This window comes from Heterodontus francisci, chromosome 16, assembly GCF_036365525.1.
Source record: "Heterodontus francisci isolate sHetFra1 chromosome 16, sHetFra1.hap1, whole genome shotgun sequence".
Taxonomy (NCBI): domain Eukaryota; kingdom Metazoa; phylum Chordata; class Chondrichthyes; order Heterodontiformes; family Heterodontidae; genus Heterodontus; species Heterodontus francisci.
This window is the reverse complement of record NC_090386.1, coordinates 96864114-96885785: the sequence shown is the minus strand read 5'-3', so window position 1 is coordinate 96885785 and position 21672 is coordinate 96864114. Positions and strand designations below refer to the sequence as shown.

Below are 21672 nucleotides of genomic sequence, written 5' to 3'. Positions count from 1 at the left end.
ACATACGCTGATTCCAGGGAAAGGGATCGTGAACAGACTGAGATAGAGAGTGTATGAGAATGATAAAACAGGAGAGTTTACTGCGAGCTCCACTCTATGGAATTCAGAGTCCAGTTCTCCACATGAAGAGTTTGTTTTTACACAGTTTATTGTGAGCCCGAATCTCTAAAATGGCATTGAGTTTGGAGAACTACACAGTGAGAATTGTCCATTGTCTCTTCCTCAGTCTGAATATTTGAGCTCTCGCTTGGCCAATTTTCCAGTTTCCTGATTACTTTGAGCCATCCGTTCAGAAGACACAGTTTGGAATCTGGACACGGTGGAATATTAAAGTCTACCTATCCTATTCGGTGAGATAGTGAATCACTCAGGACTGCTCCGCACCACAGTTTAATGCTATTTTAAATCTGTAAAATGGTGTGTCTAAATCCACCTCCCTGGCTGATCTCACTGGGGCACCATCCTGTTTGGATCTCTCTCTGTAAATCAATCTCTTCCTCAGTTCAGGCTCCCTCGTGAATTTCATAAACACCAAAGTGTTTAATTGCTAATGATCCGCTATGTCCGATTCCATTTCATCCAAGACTGACTTCACTTCCAAACCTTAGTGTAAATCCGATTGTGCACTGACAGAGAGAGAATGGAGAAACTGGATAAGTGGAGGTTTTATTGTTACTGTCGGTCCCTGAACTGCCTGGAGATAGACTGTTCCAGGAGGGTCATCGCGAACAGTGCTCAATGAGATTGGGTCCAGCTGTAAACTAGGAGGAGCAGAGACTGATGGCAAAGGAGGGGATTTCTGCCCAGGAACTGAGAGAACTCCACTATATGAAGGAGAGCGAGTGTAGAGGACAGAGAGAGAGAGAGTGAGAGAGTGAGAAAGAGACAGATAACAGCTGGCACATTGAGGAGTGAGGACAAGTACAGAGAGTAACTGGCAGTGCAAAGTGTTAGCTCTGTGGATTAACCGGGGAGAGGGAAGATAAAGGACTTAACCCGACCAGGAAATCAATGATGGGAGACAACGGTCAGACGGCAGTGAAAGGGAAAAATAGAGTGAGGAGCCGGGTGATAGAGAGAGGCAGAGAGCGAACACTGGAGGGGAGGAGGCGAGGAAGGGATCTGATGAAGCCCTCCCTTTGGGGTGACTCTGCTCTCCTGCTACTGATACTCCTGGAGCTGTCCCCAGGTAAGCTTTCTGACTACCTCCTGTGTTGCTGCCACTGTTTCACTCACTAATACAGCCCAGAAACCAAACTGAAGGACTACCGTGCAGGGCAGGACTGGAACAAGAAACAGAGCCCCGACACTGACTGCCTTCTCGCAAACTCGCTTTGTACCACATCTCAGAACAAGAAATGCTGTCTCTCACTCACATAATCTTTGATACAGATTGTCACTCACCCTTAACTCTCTTGCGCACACATCCCCTCACTCTCACCTGATCAAGTCAGGTTGGCATCTCACCATCTATGAAAGATGATGGACACACAGGAAACAATCCATTTAGGTGGAGTGTCTTGTCTTGGTGCACCTTTGTTGATGGCTGTGAAGGCCAATCCTTGAGAGGCAGGGTTCTGCCACAAGTGCCGCAGGTGAAGCTGCCAAGTTCTTTTATTATTCTTTCATGGGATGTGGGCGTCGCTGGCAAAGCCGGCAATTGTTGCCCATCCCTAATTGCCCTTTTCAACTGAGTGGCTTTGCTAGGCTATTTCAGAGGGCAGTTAAGAGTCAACCACATTGCTGTGGGTCTGAAGTCACATGTAGGCCAGACCAGGTAAGGACAGCAGATTTCCTTCCCTAAAGGACATTAGTGAACCAGATGGGTTTTTATCACAACTGACAATGGTTTCATGGTCACCAATAGACCAGCTTTTAATTCCAAGTTTATTAATTGAATTCAAATTCCCCCACCTGCCATGGTAGGATTCGAACCCATGTCCCCAGGGAATTAGCCTGGGGCTTTGGGTTATTGTCTAGTGACAATACCATTATGCCCCCGTCTTCCCTGCACACTGTGAGTTGTTGTTTCTTATGTTGGCGCCTGTTGCCAAGCTGCTGTAGCCACTGGTCATCGTGGTAGTGCACACCAGTCCACAGGATGTGTCACCATTTCCCTCTTTTACCAGTCAGTGACTCCCAGATGCAATAGTCGTCATTTAGGGCCTTCATGTCACGCTTACAAATATCCTCGAAGCCGAGCTTTGGGCGCCCCACTGGTCGTCTGGCTCTGGGTACCTCACCATACAGAAGGTCCTTGGATATGTGACTGTCTTCCAGCCTGTGGATGTGTCCAATCCACTGAAGCCGCCTCTGATTAGTGCCAACACACTTGGGAGCTCTGCCTTTGAGAGGACTGCCACATTTGTGATTTTGACCCATAATGTGCTGCAGACAGTGAAGATGGAAATTATTGAGCTTCTTTTCCCGGTAGCTGTAAGTCACCCATGTTTCAGAGCCATACAGCAAGGGGCTGAGAACACAGACTTTGTAAACCATCAGCTTGGTCCTAAGGGTCAGCTTGGTGTTATCCCATGCGTTTTGCAAATTGGCCAAAGCTGATATCTGCTTTCCCTATGCCTGTACCAAGCTCTGCATCAAGGGACAGATTGTCACCGTGGACCCAAGATAGCAGAATTTGCTAAGCACTTTCAGTGGGGTGTTATTTAGTGTGATTGGCACAGAGATGCAACACCTTGGCCCATGACCACGGTTTTCTTGAGGCTTATAGTCAAGGAGAACAAGTTACAGGCACGGGAGAGACAGTCCATGAGTCTATGTAGCGACTCTCGCCTGATTCCCTTTCAATTAACACGCTCTTTTTAAAAAAATCGAATTCCTTCTCAATTTCCTTCTGCCTTTTCACGTAAGGAACACACAAAGGATCGAGAAATCCGTTTCCATCTTGCCTGATGCCGATGAGCCTGTTGTATCACCTCCAGACTTGTTCAACTGTTTGGCCTGAACTTGTTCAGCTGGTCTGACAGAGGATGAAAACTGAGCTGTCAGTGATTAGCGAGAAGCAATTCATTCTGCCGGATCCTGAAAACTGAAGGAACCATCTCAATTTTGGAGTTTGAATTGTGGGATCTTTATCCTGCATGAATTTATTTCCCTTTCTTTGATTGAAATGAGATTAGATTATACAGATGCTGATTTTTTTTTGGTTAGGAACGAATTCTACCTTTCGCTGACTTGGATCTTGTCAGCAGACGCAGAGAATGCCCCAGTTATCTGCTCACTGTTCCCAAGATGCAGCCAATGAGAAATAAAAGGACCGGGGGGTAATAGATGTTAAAGGTATATTTGGATGAGGGTAGTTATCTGGTGGGGGTATTTTCGTTATAAGTGGGAGTAAACTGCAAGAACCCAGTAAACTCACCCTCAGTCTGTGCGCAGCTAACTTGACAAGAGGCAGATTCAGACATCAGGTCTCTGAGGGTTCCAAATGTTCAGATTATCAAGTGCATTTACACCGCCTAGTTCCATAGTGTGATATAACGGGATTTAGTTTACATATTCCTCTGGCTTTCTTTTTTTAAAACTTTTACTTTGTCGAAATATTAATGTCTTGCACCTTAACAGGGTATTTTTGCTGCAATCGATCTATGAATAATGTTACTGTTCGGTTATTACTTTCTGAATAGAAATATTTCATGGTGATTTCATAGTTCATGGTGATCTGAGACTCGAGCCCGCCGATGACACCGGAGATCCCAAACCCACAAATGATCAAAGCGTGATTCTGAAAAGTCTCCTTCCGATATTATAGAACCAGTAACCGTTCAAAATAAAAGGATTAACAGCTGAAATAAAGAGAGGGATTTCGGTGTTGAAAGCACCGATTTAGAGCCTATTCTATTTAGAATGCGTGCCAACTACTGATATTGTGACTCTAAATAATAACTATTTACACATAGTATTTTAAAGTCCAGACTGAGCGCTATCTGGTTCAGTGGTTAGCACTCTTAATCTCTGACTCAGTAGCTTGTGGCTTCAAGTTCTGCTCTGGAAACATAGCAAATAATTTCGATTGGCCCTCCTACTGCAGTAGTGCAGCACTGTCGGAGGTGCTGCCTTTTAGTTTAGAGATACAGCACTGAAACAGGCCCTTCGGCCCACCGAGTCTGTGCCGACCATCAACCATCCATCTATACTAATCCTACACTAATTCCATATTCCTACCACATCCCCACCCATCCCTATATTTCCCTACCACCTACCTATACTAGGGGCAATTTATAATGGCCAATTAACCTTTCAACCTGCAAGTCTTTGGCATGTGGGAGGAAACCGGAGCACCCGGAGGAAACCCACGCAGAGACCAGTCTGTCCTCTCAGGTCTTTTGGGCCTCCTTATCTCGAGAGACAATGGATACGCGCCTGGAGGTGGTCAGTGGTTTGTGAAGCAGCGCCTGGAGTGGCTATAAAGGCCAATTCTGGAGTAACAGGCTCTTCCACAGGTGCTGCAGAGAAATTTGTTTGTTGGGGCTGTTGCACAGTTGGCTCTCCCCTTGCGCCTCTGTCTTTTTTCCTGCCAACTACTAAGTCTCTTCGACTCGCCACAATTTAGCCCTGTCTTTATGGCTGCCCGCCAGCTCTGGCGAATGCTGGCAACTGACTCCCACGACTTGTGATCAATGTCACACGATTTCATGTCGCGTTTGCAGACGTCTTTATAACGGAGACATGGACGGCCGGTGGGTCTGATACCAGTGGCGAGCTCGCTGTACAATGTGTCTTTGGGGATCCTGCCATCTTCCATGCGGCTCACATGGCCAAGCCATCTCAAGCGCCGCTGACTCAGTAGTGTGTATAAGCTGGGGGTGTTGGCCGCTTCAAGGACTTCTGTGTTGGAGATATAGTCCTGCCACCTGATGCCAAGTATTCTCCGAAGGCAGCGAAGATGGAATGAATTGAGACGTCGCTCTTGGCTGGCATACGTTGTCCAGGCCTCGCTGCCGTAGAGCAAGGTACTGAGGACACAGGCCTGATACACTCGGACTTTTGTGGAGGTTAGAGATCAGAGCACTATTTGAAGAAACACAAGGGAGCTCACCCCAATACAATGCATATTTCGCAACCAATGTCATTAAAGTAGATGTAGGAAGCCCCGAGGCTGTGATTGGTGCTAACATAAATGCAAGTCTTTTTTGGACGCTATATTTTCGAATTAGGATTGTGGATTTTTCTTCCATTCAAGAGGATGTTAAAATCATTCTCCAGGGCTCCCTCAGTAGTTGGTAAGTACACCACGTGGTGTGGTAATGAGTCACACAGGCAAACAAGGTCCCTCTGGTCCATGCTAAGTTTGTTGGTTCCTACCTTTACTATGGTCCAATAACCTGCTGTCAGTCAGTGGATGCCCATGGACTAAGGCCCAGTGTAAATCTGCATCTTCAACCAAAAGAAGAACAACTTGAAAAATGATCCAAGGTCCCATATCGAGATGTAATGAGAAAAATGAACATCAAATTAAAGAGATACTAGGAGGGGGTAACCAAAAGCTTGGTCAAAGAGCGGGTTTTTAATAGGGTCTTAAAGGAAGAGAGATGGAGGCTTTTAGAAAAAGAATTCTAGAGTTTGGGGTCTGTGGTGGGACAGGAGAAGCCAGAGTCGGAGGGTGATGAGCATTCCTGGGTGGAGGAGGTTACAGGAATAGGGATGGGCATGTCCATGAAGGGGTTTAAACACGTATGCCCATTCAGTGTTCTGTCCCAGGCCAGGCCCTAACACTGATCTTGGCACATGAGCTATTTACTAGGGAAGAGTAGCTGAGGTGGTTTCCTGTAGCCTTCATCACAGGAATATAGGGACAGGAGGAGGCCAATCAGCCTCACGAGCCTGTTGCACCTTTCAGTGACATCATGGCCGATCTGTGACCTAACTCCATATACCCGCCTTTGTCCCATATCTCTTAATTTTTGTTATCCAAAAGTATTTATCAATCTCAGCATTCAAATTAACAATGGATACAATCACTGTTTTCACCTTGGGTGGACCTACCCCCAGATGGTCTATAATCAAGCTTCACTTACCCGTTACAATAGTGAGGTGGGGAACTCACCTCTATTGGCATATGCCTCCCTGCTGGACCTCAACCCAGTATTCAGAGCTGAAGCTCCGGTCTTCACTCACTGGGGCTGTCTGAACTTGAGGCCCAAACCAACCCTTCAAACTCAGAGGCAGGAATACTTCCCCTGAGCCAGTGAACACTCCATCTGGGCAACAAGTCCCCTTACTGGATTTCAGCCCAGTATTTAGAGACCAGGTTGTTATCCCCATTCATCGTGGCTGTCTGGGGTACAGCTCAATCCCTTCACCAGAGAGGGAAATTCTATCACTAGGCCAAGGACCTCCTCCTACATGAGAATGAGAAGGGGCAAAATGGGGCAGGGAGAAATCTTCACCTTCTTGTCAGACAGCTCCTTTAGCCGAAGAGAGCAGCCCCCATGTGGACCTCTTAAAGGAAGAGAGATGGAGGCTTTTAGAAAAAGAATTCTAGAGTTTGGGGTCTGTGGTGGGACACAAGAAGCCAGAGTCGGAGGGCGAGGAGCATTCCTGGGTGGAGGAGGTTACAGCACTGAGTAGGCCATTGGGATATCATGCCTTTGCCAGCTCTTTGAAAGAGCTACCAGTTAGTTGGGCACTTTTCCCTTTTCCTGGTTTCCTACATGGCGCCTCACTGACCATGAAGTGAATTGAGATGTTTCTGAGAGACATGATAAGACATTATTTCTCTCAATAGGTATGTGGTCTGGAGGGCCAAGAGACAGAGGAGCTGATGGGAAAGAACATTCTATGGTCCTTTCAAAGTATTTATAGATTCCAAGCAAACATCTGGTACTTCTGCCCGATGTTCCGAGCAGAGCTGAGGTAAAGCTGGTACATTCTCCTGCAATGAATGAGTGACGTTTCCTGTGTCTTTTCAGTTTGTTGTAAGGTGGAATCTCGGGTCCAAGCTGAGGAGCGTCTCCTGAAAACTCTCTTCACCAGCTACAACAAATTGTCCCGACCCGTGCTTAACTCCTCAGACGTGGTCCTTGTGCACTTTGGATTGTCGATCGCACAACTTGTAGATGTGGTATGTGGGAGAAACTAAAGGCTGCAGCAATGATTGTCTCATATTTTCAATATTGTTAACTAAACTTTAACATTTCATACAAGATACTGCATAACCCGTAGTGATATCGTGTTCTAATATTTGGAGGAGGTGCCATTTGAGTCATATAAGGCTGGATCAATAGTACTTTATACCAAAATGATATATAACATAAGGTCAGCAAGAAGTAAAGGCCATTCAGTTCATCAAACCCCCCATCCAGAGCCAACAACAACTGTAAACCTGCATGTACATCAATTTAAAAAAAGAAGTTTTAAAATTTCCTATAATTTCCAATTTATATTTGTCCTAAAACAATTTTTCTTGTGGATATATAAAAGAACAGACTCCTCGCCCGTGACTCACTGACTCCAAGTTCACTTGGGATGATCTTCTGAGTCTGTGTTATACTAAATTAAACTTTTCATTCAATCCTTTGCTCTGCATTTACATACTGGAGCTTCTCAACTCATTGTATCCCCCACCATGTTTTATTGTTTATCTGCCTTCATCTTCGTTTTGTTGGTGCTGGATGGTACAGTGTGTTAGGCTGTGGCCTTTCAGCTCTGTGATTCATGTTCCAATGCTGGTTAGATTAAGTGTCAGTTGGGGCTCAGTGTTCTCCTCTTCCTACTGAAGGTTGTGGGTTCAAGCCCCAATCTAAAGACTCAGCTGTCATTCCCAGTGGAGTACTGAGGGAATGCAATGCTGTTGGAGGTGCTGTCTTTTGAATGCGAGATTAAACCAATACTTTTTTTTTGACTTGATAATGACTTGAATATTGGAATACAAAGTAAAATTTTAAAATTTATTGATGATACCAAATCTGGAGGTGTGGCAAATAGTGAGGGGGAGACCAATCAACTGCAACAGGACATAGATAAGCTAGCAGAATGGGCAGACAAGTGGCAGATGGAATTTAACACCAAAAAATGTGAGGTGATGCGCTTTCGCAGAAGGAATAGGGAGAGGCAATATAAAACTTAATGGCACAGTTCTAAAAAGTGTGCAGGGACAGAGGGACCTGGGGGTGCATGTGCATCGATTTTTGAAGGTGGCAGGACGTATTGAGAGATTGCTTAGATTGCATATGGGATCTTGGGCTTCATAAATAGAGGTATTGAGTACAAAAGCAGGGAGTTACGCTGAACCTTTATAAAGCTCCGTTTAGGTTCCAACTGGAATATTGCGCCCAGTTCTGGTCACCACACTTTAGAAAGGATGTAAAGGTCCTTGAGAGGGTGCAGAGGAGATTCACCAGAATGGTTCCAGGGATGAGGGATTTTAGTTACAAAGTTATGTTGGAGAAGCTGGGGTTGTTCTCCTTGGAGCAAAGGAGATTGAGGGGAGAGCTGATAGAGGTGTACAATATTATAACAGGCTTTGATAAGTTAGACAAGGAATAACTGTTCCCACTAATTGATGGTACAAGGACTAGGGGACACAGATTTAAGATTTTGGGTTAGAGATGCCAGGGGGAATTGTGAGGAAGAACTTTATTATGTAGTGAGTGGTAATGACCTGGAACTCGCTGCCTACGAGGGTGGTGGAAGAGGAGACGATGAATGATTTTAAAAGTAAATTGAATGGGCACTTGAAGGAAATAAACTTGTAGGATTACGGGGATAGATTGGATTGCTCTTCAGAGAGCCAGTATGGATCCGATGGGCCAAATGGCCTACTTCTGTGTCATAATGACTTTACGACCCTGTCTGCTTTCTTAGGTGAATGTTAAACATGTCATGACACTATTTGAAGAGGAGTGGGGGAGGAGTCCTGGCCAATATTTATCCCTCAACCAACACTTAAAAACAGAATATCTGGTCATTTATTTGAAGGTTGTTTTTGAGACCTTGCTGAGTGCAAATTAGCTGCCGTCTTTCCCACATTGAGTGACAACACTTCAATTTAATTGCCTGTGAAGCTCTTTGAGATGTCCTGAAATTCTGAAAGGTGCTACGTAAATTGGAGGACCTTCTTTTTCATTTGATGTTAAGAAGGAGGATGTGCTGGAAATTTTGAAAGACATGAGGATAGATAAGTCCCCGGGGCCAGACGGGATATACCCAAGGATATTACGGGAAGCGAGGGAAGAGATTGCCGCGCCTTTGGCGATGATCTTTGCATCCTCACTGTCCACTGGAGTAGTACTAGATGATTGGAGGGTGGCAAATGTTGTTCCCTTGTTCAAGAAAGGGAATAGGGATAACCCTGGGAATTACAGACCAGTCAATCTTACGTCGGTGGTGGGCAAATTATTGGAGAGGATTCTGAGAGACAGGATTTATGATTATTTGGAAAAGTATAGTTTGATTAGAGATAGTCAGCATGGCTTTGTGAGGGGCAGGTCATGCCTCACAAGCCTTATTGAATTCTTTGAGGATTGACAAAACACATTGATGAAGGAAGAGCAGTGGATGTGGTGTATATGGATTTTAGCAAGGCGTTTGATAAGGTTCCCCATGGTAGGCTCATTGAGAAAGTAAGGAGGCATGGGATACAGGGAAATTTGGCTGTCTGGATACAGAATTGGCTGGCCCATAGAAGACAGAGGGTGGTAGTAGATGGAAAGTATTCAGCCTGGAGCTCGGTGACCAGTGGTGTTCCGCAAGGATCTGTTCTGGGACCTCTGCTCTTTGTGATTTTTATAAATGACTTGGATGAGGAAGTGGAAGGCTGGGTTAGTAAGTTTTCTGATGATACAAAGGTTGCTGGAGTTGTGGATAGTGTGGAGGGCTGTTGTAGGTTGCAACGGGACATTGACAGGATGCAGAGCTGGGCTGAGAAGTGGCAGATGGAGTTCAACCTGGAAAAGTGTGAAGTGATTCATTTTGGAAGGTCGAAATTGAATGCAGAATACAGGCTTAAAGACAGGATTCTTGGCATTGTGGAGGAACAGAGGGATCTTGGGGTCCATGTCCATAGATCCCTCAAAGTTGCCACCCAAGTTGATAGGGTTGTTAAGAAGGCGTATGGGGTGTTGGCTTTCATTAACAGGGGGATTGAGTTTAAGAGCTGCGAGGTTATGCTGCAGCTCTATAAGGCCCTGGTTAGACCACACTTGGAATATTGTGTTCAGTTCTGGTCGCCTCATTATAGGAAGGATGTGGAAGCTTTAGAGAGGGTGCAGAGGAGATTTACCAGGATGCTGCCTGGACTGGAGGGCATGTCTTATGAAGAAAGGTTGAGGGAGCTAGGGCTTTTCTCATTGGAGCGAAGAAGGATGAGAGGTGACTTGATAGAGGGGTACAAGATGATGAGAGGCATAGATAGAGTGGATAGCCAGAGACCTTTTCCCAGGGCGGAAAGGGCTATCACCAGGGGGCATAATTTTAAGGTGATTGGAGGAAGGTTTAGGGGAGATGTCAGAGGTAGGTTCTTTACACAGAGAGTGGTGGGTGCGTGGAATGCACTGCCAGCGGTGGTAGTAGAAGCAGATACATTAGGGTCATTTAAGCGACTCTTGGATAGGTACATGGATGATAGTAGAATGAAGGGTATGTAGGTAGTTTGATCTTAGAGTAGGTTAAAGGGTCGGCACAACATCGTGGGCCGAAGGGCCTGTACTGTGCTGTACTGTTCTATGTTCTATGTTCTATTCCATGTGTACTTGTGAAATATTCTCCGCAGTTGCTCTTAGAGCACCAGAGCATTCAAAAATCACGTGAGAATAACCTGTTTTAGAGATGTTGGTTTCGGGAGAATTCCCCTGCTTTTCTTCAACTAGTGTCATGGGATCTTTTTCATCCATCTGAGAGAGCAGACAGGGCCTTGGTTTGATTGCACCTCTGACAGTGCAGCACTGCCTCAATACCACACCGGGAGTGTCAGCCTAGATTTTGTGTTCAAGTCTCTGGAGTGGGTCTTAAACCCACAACCTTCTGACTCTGAAGCAAGAGTGTGAAAAAGATAAAACAGATTTCATGTTTTGATTAAGGAATGCTCTGAGTGACAGTGTAGGAGAGACTTTTTAAATTGCTGCTGTAATTAGTTCAGATTTAAAATACCCTGTTTTCTTTTAAATGTAACATATCTTCCTCTCCACACAGGATGAAAAGAATCAAATGATGACCACTAATGTCTGGATCAAACAGGTCTGTTAGAGTGTTGGTCAAATAAGTCCTTCGATTATTTTTTTCATTCACTAGTTTCTTCAAAATGCCTCTTCTCTCTACTTGTCCTTTTTTTTCCTCTCTTGATTTTCAGGAATGGCATGATTTTAAACTCCGCTGGAATCCCTTGGACTACGGGAATGTGACATCAATCAGAGTCCCATCAGAACTCCTCTGGAGGCCTGACATTGTCCTATACAACAAGTGGGTCACAGCAAGTGGATTTAATTGTGTTGTTTGCTGTGAAACATCCTGCTGCATAAAGCACTAAAAATAGCAACGCAGGTTAATAAGATCATAACATAAAGCAAACAAGGCACTGGGGTTCATATCTAGAGGGATAGAACTGAAAAGCAGGGAAGTCATGTTAAAGTTATATCAAACCTTAGTTAGACCATACTGGGAGTACTGTGCACATTTCCAGGCACCCCCCATCATAAAAAAAAGATGTAAGAGGCACAGGATAAGGTGCAAAAAAGATTTACAAAGATGGTATCAGATTTGAGAGGTTATACCTATCAGGAATGATTGACCAGACTGGGACTCTCTTCTCCGGAAAAGAGAACGTTAAGGGTGACCTGATCAAGATCTTTAAGAATATATGAATGGGTTTGATAGGGAAGACGTAGAGAAGATGTTTTGACTTATAAGGGAGACCACAATTAAAGTTTATAAATATAAGACAGTCACCAATAAATCCAATAGAGGAATTCAGGAGGAACGTCTTTACCCAGAGAGTGGTGAGAATGTGGAACTCGGTACAACAGGGAGTGGTTGAGGTGAATAATATAGATATGTTTAACGGAAAGCTAGATAGACACATGAAGGAGAAAGGAATAGAAGGATATGACAGGGATGAAAAGGGGTGGGAGGAGACTCGTGTGGAGCATAGAAACTGGCATGAACCAGTTAGGCCAAATGACCTCTGCTTCTCTTTCCACAGATGCTGCCAGACCTGCTGAGTGAATCCAGCATTTCTTGTTTTTGTTGTGACCTCTTTCTGTGCTGTCCATTCTATGTAACTCTATGTATCTGGGTATCTGGCTACAATTCACACATTCAAATATTCATCTCATTATGAAGCCTCTGAATGGCCTGATGATTTCTTAAATTGCCACAAAACCTTTAAACCTTTCCTGTCACTCGACTCAGGGAACTTGCCATCTCCCTGGACTGACTGGTTTTCAGCATGCCTGCTGACTTGAAAACAAAGATTAACATTACAGAAATAAATCTGCTCAAATATCATTTATTAATCAATTCTTCTACTCAGCGAGTTATGATCTAGAAGGTGTGGCCTGAAAGGGTGGTGGAAATAGATTCAATGATAACTTTCAAAAGGGAATTGGATAAATATTTGAAAAGGAAAAATGTGCAGGGCTATGGGGAAAGTGCAGTGGGGAGTGGGTCTAATTGGATAGTTCTTTTAGAGATCCAACACAGGTATGATGGGCTGAATGACCTCCTTTTGTGACACGTAATTCTATGATTCTAATTCCTAAACTATAAGAAGAAACACTAAAAACACAATTTTACAGAAAGAAAGAACAATCTTAGTTCACCAGAATGATAGCAGGGCTTAGAGGCTTAAATTATGAGGACAGGTGCATAAACTTGGCTTGTATTCCTTTGATTATAGGAGATTGAGGGGGGGGGGGATCTAATCAAGATGTTTAAGCTGTTAAAAATATCCAACAGGGCAGTTATGGAGAAACTATTTCCACTGGAGGAATCGAGACCAAGGGGACTAGGTCTTAATATTAGAGCCAGGTTATTTAGGAGTGAAATCAGGAAGCACTATTTCACACGAAGGTTGTTGGAAATCTGGAACTCCCTCCTGCCAAAAGGCTGTGGATGTTGGAGTTTTCAAGACAGAGCTATATTTTTGCCAGTTAAAGGTATCGAGGGATATGGACTAAAGGCAGGTAAATGGGATTGACGTGCAGACCAGCCATAAGCTAATTGAATGGCAGGACAGGCTCAAGGAGCAGAATGGCCTCCTTCTGTTCCTAATGCAACTATGTTTCTGAAAAGAGGAATATGGGATCAGAACAGGCACTTGGGATTGGGACGCTGCTCAAATGGAGGATAAACACCAACTTGGACTGGTTGGACCAAATGGCCAATATTCTATGTAATCCGTGTAGCTCTTTGACGAGGATAATTTTCACCTGCAGCTCACTTTGTGAAGCACCTTAGGCTGGTTAATTACAGGAAAGGTTCTGTATAAATTTAAGATTCTACAACCCTCTGATATCTCTGTGCGCCTCCAATTCTAACCTCTTGCGCATCCCTGACTTTAATCACTCCATCATTGGTGGCTGTGCCGTCAGCTGCCTGGGCTCTAAGCTCTGGAATTCCCTCCCTAAACTTCTCTGCCTCTTCACCTGTCTCTCATTCTTTAACACACTTCTTAAAGCCTACCCCTTTGACCAAGCTTTTGGTCACTTGTCTCAATATCTCCTGATGTGACTCAGTGGCAAATTTAGTTTTGCAACACTCCTGTGAAATGCCTTGGGATGTTTTGCTATGTATAATGTACTATATAATTGCAATTTGTTTTTATGGAGGCTGTTGTTTGCTGGATTCAGCTTCTGATGATAGTGCCCGGTTTTCTCTCCTTGCAGTGCTGATGGAGACTTTGCCATCACTCACCTGACCAAGGCTCACCTGTTCTACAGCGGCAGGATCAAATGGACACCTCCGGCCATCTACAAGAGTTCCTGTAGTATTGATGTGACCTTCTTTCCTTTTGACCAACAGAACTGTACCATGAAATTTGGATCATGGACATTTGACAAAGCTAAGATTGACCTGGTGAGCATGCACAAACATGTTGACCAGCAGGACTACTGGGAAAGTGGAGAATGGGTCATTATCAGCGCAGTTGGGAATTACAACATCAAGAAGTATGAATGTTGTACAGAAGTCTACTCGGATATTACCTATTCCTTCCTGATAAGACGACTTCCTCTGTTCTACACTATTAACCTTATCATTCCCTGTTTGCTTATATCATGTTTAACGGTGTTAGTTTTTTACCTCCCCTCAGATTGTGGTGAAAAGATCACACTTTGTATCTCTGTGTTGCTTTCACTGACTGTCTTCCTCCTCCTTATAACAGAAATCATTCCCTCCACATCTCTGGTCATTCCCCTAATTGGGGAATATCTTCTCTTCACTATGATATTCGTTACTCTGTCCATTGTTATCACAGTCTTTGTGCTGAATGTTCACCATCGCTCCCCCCACACACACACCATGCCAGCCTGGGTACGGAAGTTCTTCCTGGACAGCATCCCTCGCGTTCTCTTCATGCAACGACCCGCAGCTGTGAACAAAAACTGTAATAAACTGATTGGGCTAATGCACGAAGTATTGAGCTCTTCAACACACCCTGCTGAAGCTGAGGATGAGCAAAACCATCTAGTCCGAGGATCAGACAAGCAATTGAGTACTGATACATCATTGACCACTCAGTGTTATCTTCAGGAAGACCAGGGGAAACCCAAAGCACTATGCAGATCACAATCTACCCAATACAGCATTTTACATGAGGACCAGGCACAAGCTAACTGTCCATGTCCTTCACCTACCAACTTTCCTCAACGTCTCGCTAAGGAGCAGCCTAACTCTTGTTCCAAAGGGAGGTCGTTGAACCTTCAATATCCTTATGGGCAGGAGGATCCACCATTGACCAATGCCCAGTGTAGGTCGAGCAGTATCCAGTACTGCCATTTGCATGAAGATCCACCCCATTCCAATGGGCATTCCCAGTCCACGGTCACTCAACAATGCCATGTGAATGGCGATTCGAACCAGTCAACTTCATTTTCATCTAAAGTCAAACGTGGGAATAAAGTGAAGAGAGCAGCCTTGGGCACAAAGCAAGATTCAAAAGTAGCCAGCCCCAGACAGCAGCAGAAAGTATCGCTGACCCCAGCCATGAAGTTGGCAATGGAAGGTGTCCATTACATTGCTGACCACTTACGTGCAGAGGATGCTGATTTCTTAGTAAGTAGTAGTGTTAATGAGTTTGGATGCTGACATCGATTTAAACATGTTTCTGCTCTTCTAGTTTCTAATCTAACTTTACCATGAGCAAATTAACAAATCATGGCAGACATATTGCAATTGCAGAATGGTGTGTTAATGGCAAATTAATTTCAATATTGCTAAGTGTGAGGCAATTCATTTTGGTGGGAGGAGTGAGGAGGTCACATACTCCTTAGAATGCAAGAGTCTAAATGTGGTCAAAGAACAAAGGGGTACACATTTACAAGTTGTTAAAAGTAGCGACGCAGGTTAACATGGCCAGAGAAAATGCAAACAAAGCACTGGGGTTCATTTCTGGACCGAGTGAATTAAAAAACAGAGAAGTTACATTAATCTTGTATCGAACCTGGCTTAGACCGCACTTAGAGTACTATCCACAGTTCTGGTCTCCATTATACAAAAATGAAATAGAGGCACTGTTTCAAAGAAGATTCACAAGGATGATACCAGAACTGAAAGGTGATAAGCATCAGAGAAAACTGAACAGGCTGGAGCTCTCTTCTCTAAAAAAGTTAAGACCGAGAGGTGACCAGATAGGGCTCATTAAAATGATGATAACTTTTGATAGGTTAGACATAGAAAAAATGTTTCCACTTGTGGAGGAAACCAAAACTAGGGACCATAAACATAAGATAGTCATTAATAAATCCAATTGGAAATCCAGGGGAAAGTACCCAGAGAGTGGTGAGAATGTGGAACTCGCTACCACAGGGAGTGGTTGAGGTGAATAGTATCGATACATTGAAGGGGAAGCTGGATAAACACATAAGGGAGAAAGGAATAGAGGATATACTGGTTTGGTTAAATGAGGGTGAAAGGTAGCTCATGTGGAGGATAAAATGACCTGTTTCAACACTTCAGAGAAATGAGCACATAATCCAGGCTGTCCTCTCTGGTGGATATAAAAGATTCCACAGCACTATTTTAAGATCATCAGGGGGGTTCTTCCTGTTGTGTCAATATTTATCCCAACCAACATCACTAATAAATAGATAATCTGGTCATTATCACATTACTGTTTGTGGGTTCTTGTTGTGGATAAATTGGTTGTTGTATTCCCTACTTTACAACAGTGATTGCTTAAATTAAAAAATAAACAGGCAGTGCTGGAAATACTTATAAGTATGGCAGCAGCTGTGGAGAAACAGAGTTAACGGCTGGAATTTTACGGCCCCCCCCCCCAATGAGTGGGCTTGTGGCGGGGGCTGAAAAATTGAGTGGGAGGCTGGGTGGGGGCGGGCCGTTACCGACGCCGTCCCACCCTGCTGCAATTTTACGCGGGGCGGCGATAGCGAGAAACGGCCCGCCCACACTAGGCCAATCAAAGCCCTTAAGTGGCCAATTAACTGGCACTTAAGGGCCTCCTCCTGCCATCACAGGTATTTTACCCACAGTGCGTGGGCAGCAAAGGCCCCAAGAACACTGTCAGGTAAAACCAGGCGGCCTTCTTGCAGGCTGGGGGCAGGGGGGGTCCTTCTGATTGGGCACCCTGTGCCCCACGGAGGGCTGTCCCTGAAGCCCTAAATGCCCCTAACGCACAACACACCCCCGGAACCGACCCCCCCTTTGCCTTGCTGGGGCCCGGCCAATTGTCTCTGGCAAGGCCCCAAAAACTTACCTTCTTTCCGGGGCCATCCTTCCTCTTCCTGCTGAAGCTGGGTGTAGTCCCAGCAGTGGCCACCGCTCCCAGTGGCACTGCTGAGACTAAGAGCTGCCAGCCCACTGATTGGCCGACAGCTCTATTAGGCGGGACCTCCTGCTTCAAGAAGGTGGAAGTCCCACCAAAGGACAATTAAGGGTCTGGGGAGTGTAAAATCCCGGTATGGCTCCCCAGGTCCAATGGAGGCGGGCTCGTCACCAACCTTTCAGTCTGTGGGTGGGGCCTCCCGCCCAACGTTAAATTCCGGCCACGTTTCAGGTCTGTGATGAGAGGTTTCCAGAATTCCTAGTATTTTGCTTTTTGTAACAGTGATTGCTTCATTGGCTGTAAAGCACTTTGGGATGTCCCAAGGTGGTGAAAATCAGGATATAAACACAAGTTCTTTCTCTTTCTATCAATTAGATGGCTTTGTAAGGAGAAGGTTCGCTTCTCACTGTGTCCTGCTTTTGTCCCTGTAAATCTGGAGTGAGTTTCCTTGGCGTGTCCTCCTGTTTTGTCACCATAACACACGTAAATGAATTTTCTGCCACACACCCGTTCATTATTACTGCAGAGCAGGAGGAGGTCTGACGGAAATCTCCCTTGTTTTATTTCAATACATTACTCAGATGAGGTAACGGTCACTGCTTCTTTGATTTAACTCAGATTAATAGGTGATTTCACGTCCCATAAATGAAAATGCTTTCAAGGCAGTGCTGCTGATAACATGCCATCTCTCCTTTGTCAGTTTGAGCGTGTCAGGAAGAATGAGCTTGGTTACAAAATGCTATGTTATACACATCCTTATGAAGGTTGACATGTTAGTTCTGAAGGACATCGTTCATGCTAAGCCTATTGGAGTGGAACCGGAGGAAGTATGTCTGATAAATTGACTCTTAATCTGTTCCTGAGGAATCGGCAAAGCAATTACAGAAAATGTCATTTTAAAAGGGACAGTGTTTAAGCCAGTTCCTCACATTTTAATTCCTTTTAGGAATTTTTAATCCTTTATCTCCTGTTTTGTTCCCCTTGTTAGTATTCAACATAGATGCGGGGGTGTTACTGAAGAGGATGGAAAATGAGAGGATGGCTGATTTGATTAAATTCTGTCACAGTCAGGCTTTAACGTCTTACTCTGGGGCTGGGGATATCTTGTGCAATCAAAGATTACCATGTCCTTTGAGAAATACAAAGCTGAACCGATCAACTTGGAGCTGGATCAACTTTCAGAGGTGCAGACTTGCAGTTTTCCACTTGTGCTGTTAAATCTCAGCAGTTTCACTGATTGATCCCGGGTTTCCAGATTGATCATTTGAGGTCACCTTGGATCAAACTGACGTGAAAATCCAACATGATGTTATGTTCTCCACTGCTTATTCATAACCTGCTTGTTTCTATAGTAAGTGGCAGTAAAGAGAGAAAGACTTGCATTTTGATAGCGCCTTTCACAACCTCAGCATGTCCCGGAGTGCTTCACAGCCATTGGAGTACGTTCTGAAGTGTAGTCAGTTGGTATTGCAGGAAATATGGCATCAGTTTGTACATATCAAGATCCCACAAATAACAATGTGATGAATGACCAGATAATTTAGTGATAAAAACACTGATGAAAGGTCATCAACTTGATGTTAACTGTTTCTCTCTCCACAGATGCTGCCGGACCTGCAGAGTATTTCCAGCATTTCCTGTTTTTATTTCGCATTTCCAGCATTGGCAGTATTCTAACTTTTGAGATAATTTATTGATGTTGATTAAGGGAAAAATATTGGCCAGGACATCGGAAAGAACGCCCTTCCTTTTCTTCAAAATTGCACCACGGGATCTTTTACCTGCACCTGAGAGGACAGACAGGGCCTTGGCTTAACATCTCATTTAAAAGACAACACTTCTGACAGTGCAGCACTCCCTCAGCACACCACTGAGACTGTCAGCCTAGAGTGAGGCTTGTATCCACAACCCTGTGATTAATAGCGAGAGTGCTTTCAACTGAGCCACTTGCAATCAGAGGACACCACGTTTGGGTTTTGAAAGGCTGCCAGTTGAAGAAGGAAAGGAAACTTGAGGGAAGTGGGGAGTTCCACTATTTCAAAGTCCTAGGGAAAGAATGGGTTTGAGTAGGAGTCAGTGTACTGAGACCTGATTTTAACACCACGGGGGACACTCTAATTCATATTTTCTAGATAGATTCTATTCCCTTTTCGCAACAAATGGTGTCAACTATTTAGTTGAGACCAGAAGCAGGAAAGAAGGGCATGGGGTAGGTGGACATGGCTGAGGGAGATGTTCTGCTCAACAGGATGAAAGACGTGTTGGATTTCTTACAGCAGTTGGATAGTATATTTAGGGTACACTGAGCAAGTAATAATGTATCAGAGAGAGACAATTGTCAGTACCTAGCAAAATCAAGTGACCTCACTATACCCTCCAATGGGGACGGAACCATTTCCTAAGTCAAATATAACTGAGCTATCATAAAAAAACTGGTGTAGGAGAGACCATATGCATTATTCAGTCTCCAGTCTTCCCTCTCAAAGGTGACCCCAACAGTATCTTTGCACATATATCAGGTCATATTTGTCACATAGCCTCTGCTTGAACAAGACTGTGACCTTTTGATGGTAGCTCGGTTCAGTACTAGCTGGCTTTATCAAAGCAGTTCAGATTTGTTCATAACTGTGATGCAAGTATGCTGTGATATAATAACCAGAATACCCTGCTACTAGCCAGTCATCCTTGTGTTGGCCTCCTGCATTGCGACAGCAGTCAGACATATGCATTGTCTGTGGGTCTCAAAGTTAAAAGCAGAGTTTGTGAATTATATCACAATGTACTACAAAGTTTTACATAATATTTACAGCACTAAACAGGCCATTCAGTCCAACTGATCCATGTTGATGTTTATGCTCCTCTACATCTCATCCTATCAACATACCCTTCTATTCCTTTCTCCCTCAAGTGTTTATCCAGCTTCCCCTTAAATGTATTGATACTATTCACCTCAACCACTCCCTGTGGTAGCAAGTTCCACATTCTCACCACTCTCTGGGTAAAGAAGTTCCTCCTGAAATCCCTGTTGGATTTAGAACAAAGAACAAAGAACAAAGAAAATTACAGCACAGGAACAGGCCCTTCGGCCCTCCAAGCCTGCGCCGATCCAGATCCTCTATCTAAACATGTCGCCTATTTTCTAAGGGTCTGTATCTCTTTTCTTCCTGCCCATTCATGTATCTGTCTAGATACATCTTAAAAGACGCCATCGTGCCCGCATCTACCACCTCCGCTGGCAACGCATTCCAGGCACCCACCACCCTCTGCGTAAAGAACTTTCCACGCATATCCCCCCTAATCTTTACCCCTCTCACTTTGAACTCATGACCCCTAGTAATTGAATCCCCCACTCTGGGAAAAAGCCTCTTGCTATCCACCCTGTCTATACCTCTCATGATTTTGTACACAATTTGTTAGGGGTTAATCTATTTCACGTAATATCAAGCATGTTTTATTGGGAAAACAGGATTAAAAGAGCTAAAATAACAAGCTAACAACTGGAATTTACTGCTGAGGCATTTGTGCAACAATACACATTGGTGCCAGAAATATAGTATATATTTGCAAAATGGAGGCTGTAGCTTTGAGTGCAGGGAGTGATCCCACGGCTCTACCAACCACGTATAAGTTTCACTAGAGTTGTTATATTGTCATAGTCTTCCTTTAGTGTGATTGGTGAACTAATTGGTGAATTGGTGGCACAGTGGCGCAGTGGTTAGCACCGCAGCCTCACAGCGCCAGCGACCCGGGTTCGATTCTGGGTACTGCCTGTGTGGAGTTTGCAAGTTCTCCCTGTGACCGCGTGGGTTTCTGCCGGGTGCTCCGGTTTCCTCCCACAGCCAAAGACTTGCAGGTTGATAGGTAAATTAGCCATTGTAAATTGCCCCTGGTGTAGGTAGGTGGTAGGGAATGTGGGGTTAATATAGGATTAGTATGAATGGGTGGTTGTTGGTCGACACAGACTCAGTGGGCCAAAGGGCTTGTTTCAGTGCTGTATCTCTAAATAAAAATAAATAAATTATCCCCTAGTGCAGTAGTTGGTGATATAGTTGAACAGATTGTCCACTTATTCTCCATGTCCCTTATTCAATTTTCCCCATTATTCCCTTCTCCAAAGGTGCTCTGACCAATTCTAGTGTCCCCACTGCCAAAGCTGAGATCAGACAACTCACAACAGAGGAGGAACTTTCCTGCTTTTGTGGGCCGCAGTACAAAAGGAGGAGGCTCTTGTGTGGTATAATGTTTGTCCTTGTAATCTGGATTTATAACGTTCTCTGATTTGCAGGTGAAGGAAGACTGGAAGTATGTTGCCATGGTGATTGACCGCATCTTTTTGTGGATATTTATCATCATTTGCTTGCTGGGAACCCTGGGACTTTTCCTGCCTCCTTGGTTGGCGGGAATGCTTTGATGGACTTCAACAAAACCAACACAGGACAGACCGGCTACGTGAGTCTGATTGGATGGATGCTTTGATCTACATCTTGACCCCTAGATCACTTCCCAAAGCTCTGAGACTATTTTTTCCAGCTTATAAAAGACAGGAATTGTGTGGGCAAGAGAGATCTCAGTTTACACTTTAAGAAAAATGGGCTAGATAGTAGTGGTATCAGTTGATAATGCAACATTTAACACATTTACAAGGATGACAGCAGAACTGAGAGGTTATAACTATCAGGAGAGTCTGAACAGTTTGGGGTTCCTTTCACTTGAAA

At 44.4% G+C, this 21672-nt stretch overlaps 1 protein-coding gene across 2 annotated transcripts; it reads left to right on the top strand.

Moving 5' to 3' along the window:
- Positions 1 to 1125: 1125 nt before the first annotated feature.
- On the top strand, positions 1126 to 21368 carry LOC137378535 (neuronal acetylcholine receptor subunit alpha-4-like). Of its 2 annotated transcripts, XM_068048878.1 has the most exons (6): positions 1126 to 1189; positions 6933 to 7084; positions 11152 to 11196; positions 11309 to 11418; positions 13842 to 15228; positions 21243 to 21368. In XM_068048878.1, exons 1-6 carry the CDS (start codon positions 1126 to 1128, stop codon positions 21366 to 21368), a joined length of 1884 nt encoding a protein of 627 aa, XP_067904979.1. The 2 variants fall into 2 exon arrangements, with proteins under 2 accessions (XP_067904979.1, XP_067904980.1); XM_068048879.1 differs by lacking the exons at positions 1126 to 1189; positions 6933 to 7084 and having other exon boundaries at positions 13842 to 14643; positions 15139 to 15228.
- Positions 21369 to 21672: the final 304 nt, after the last annotated feature.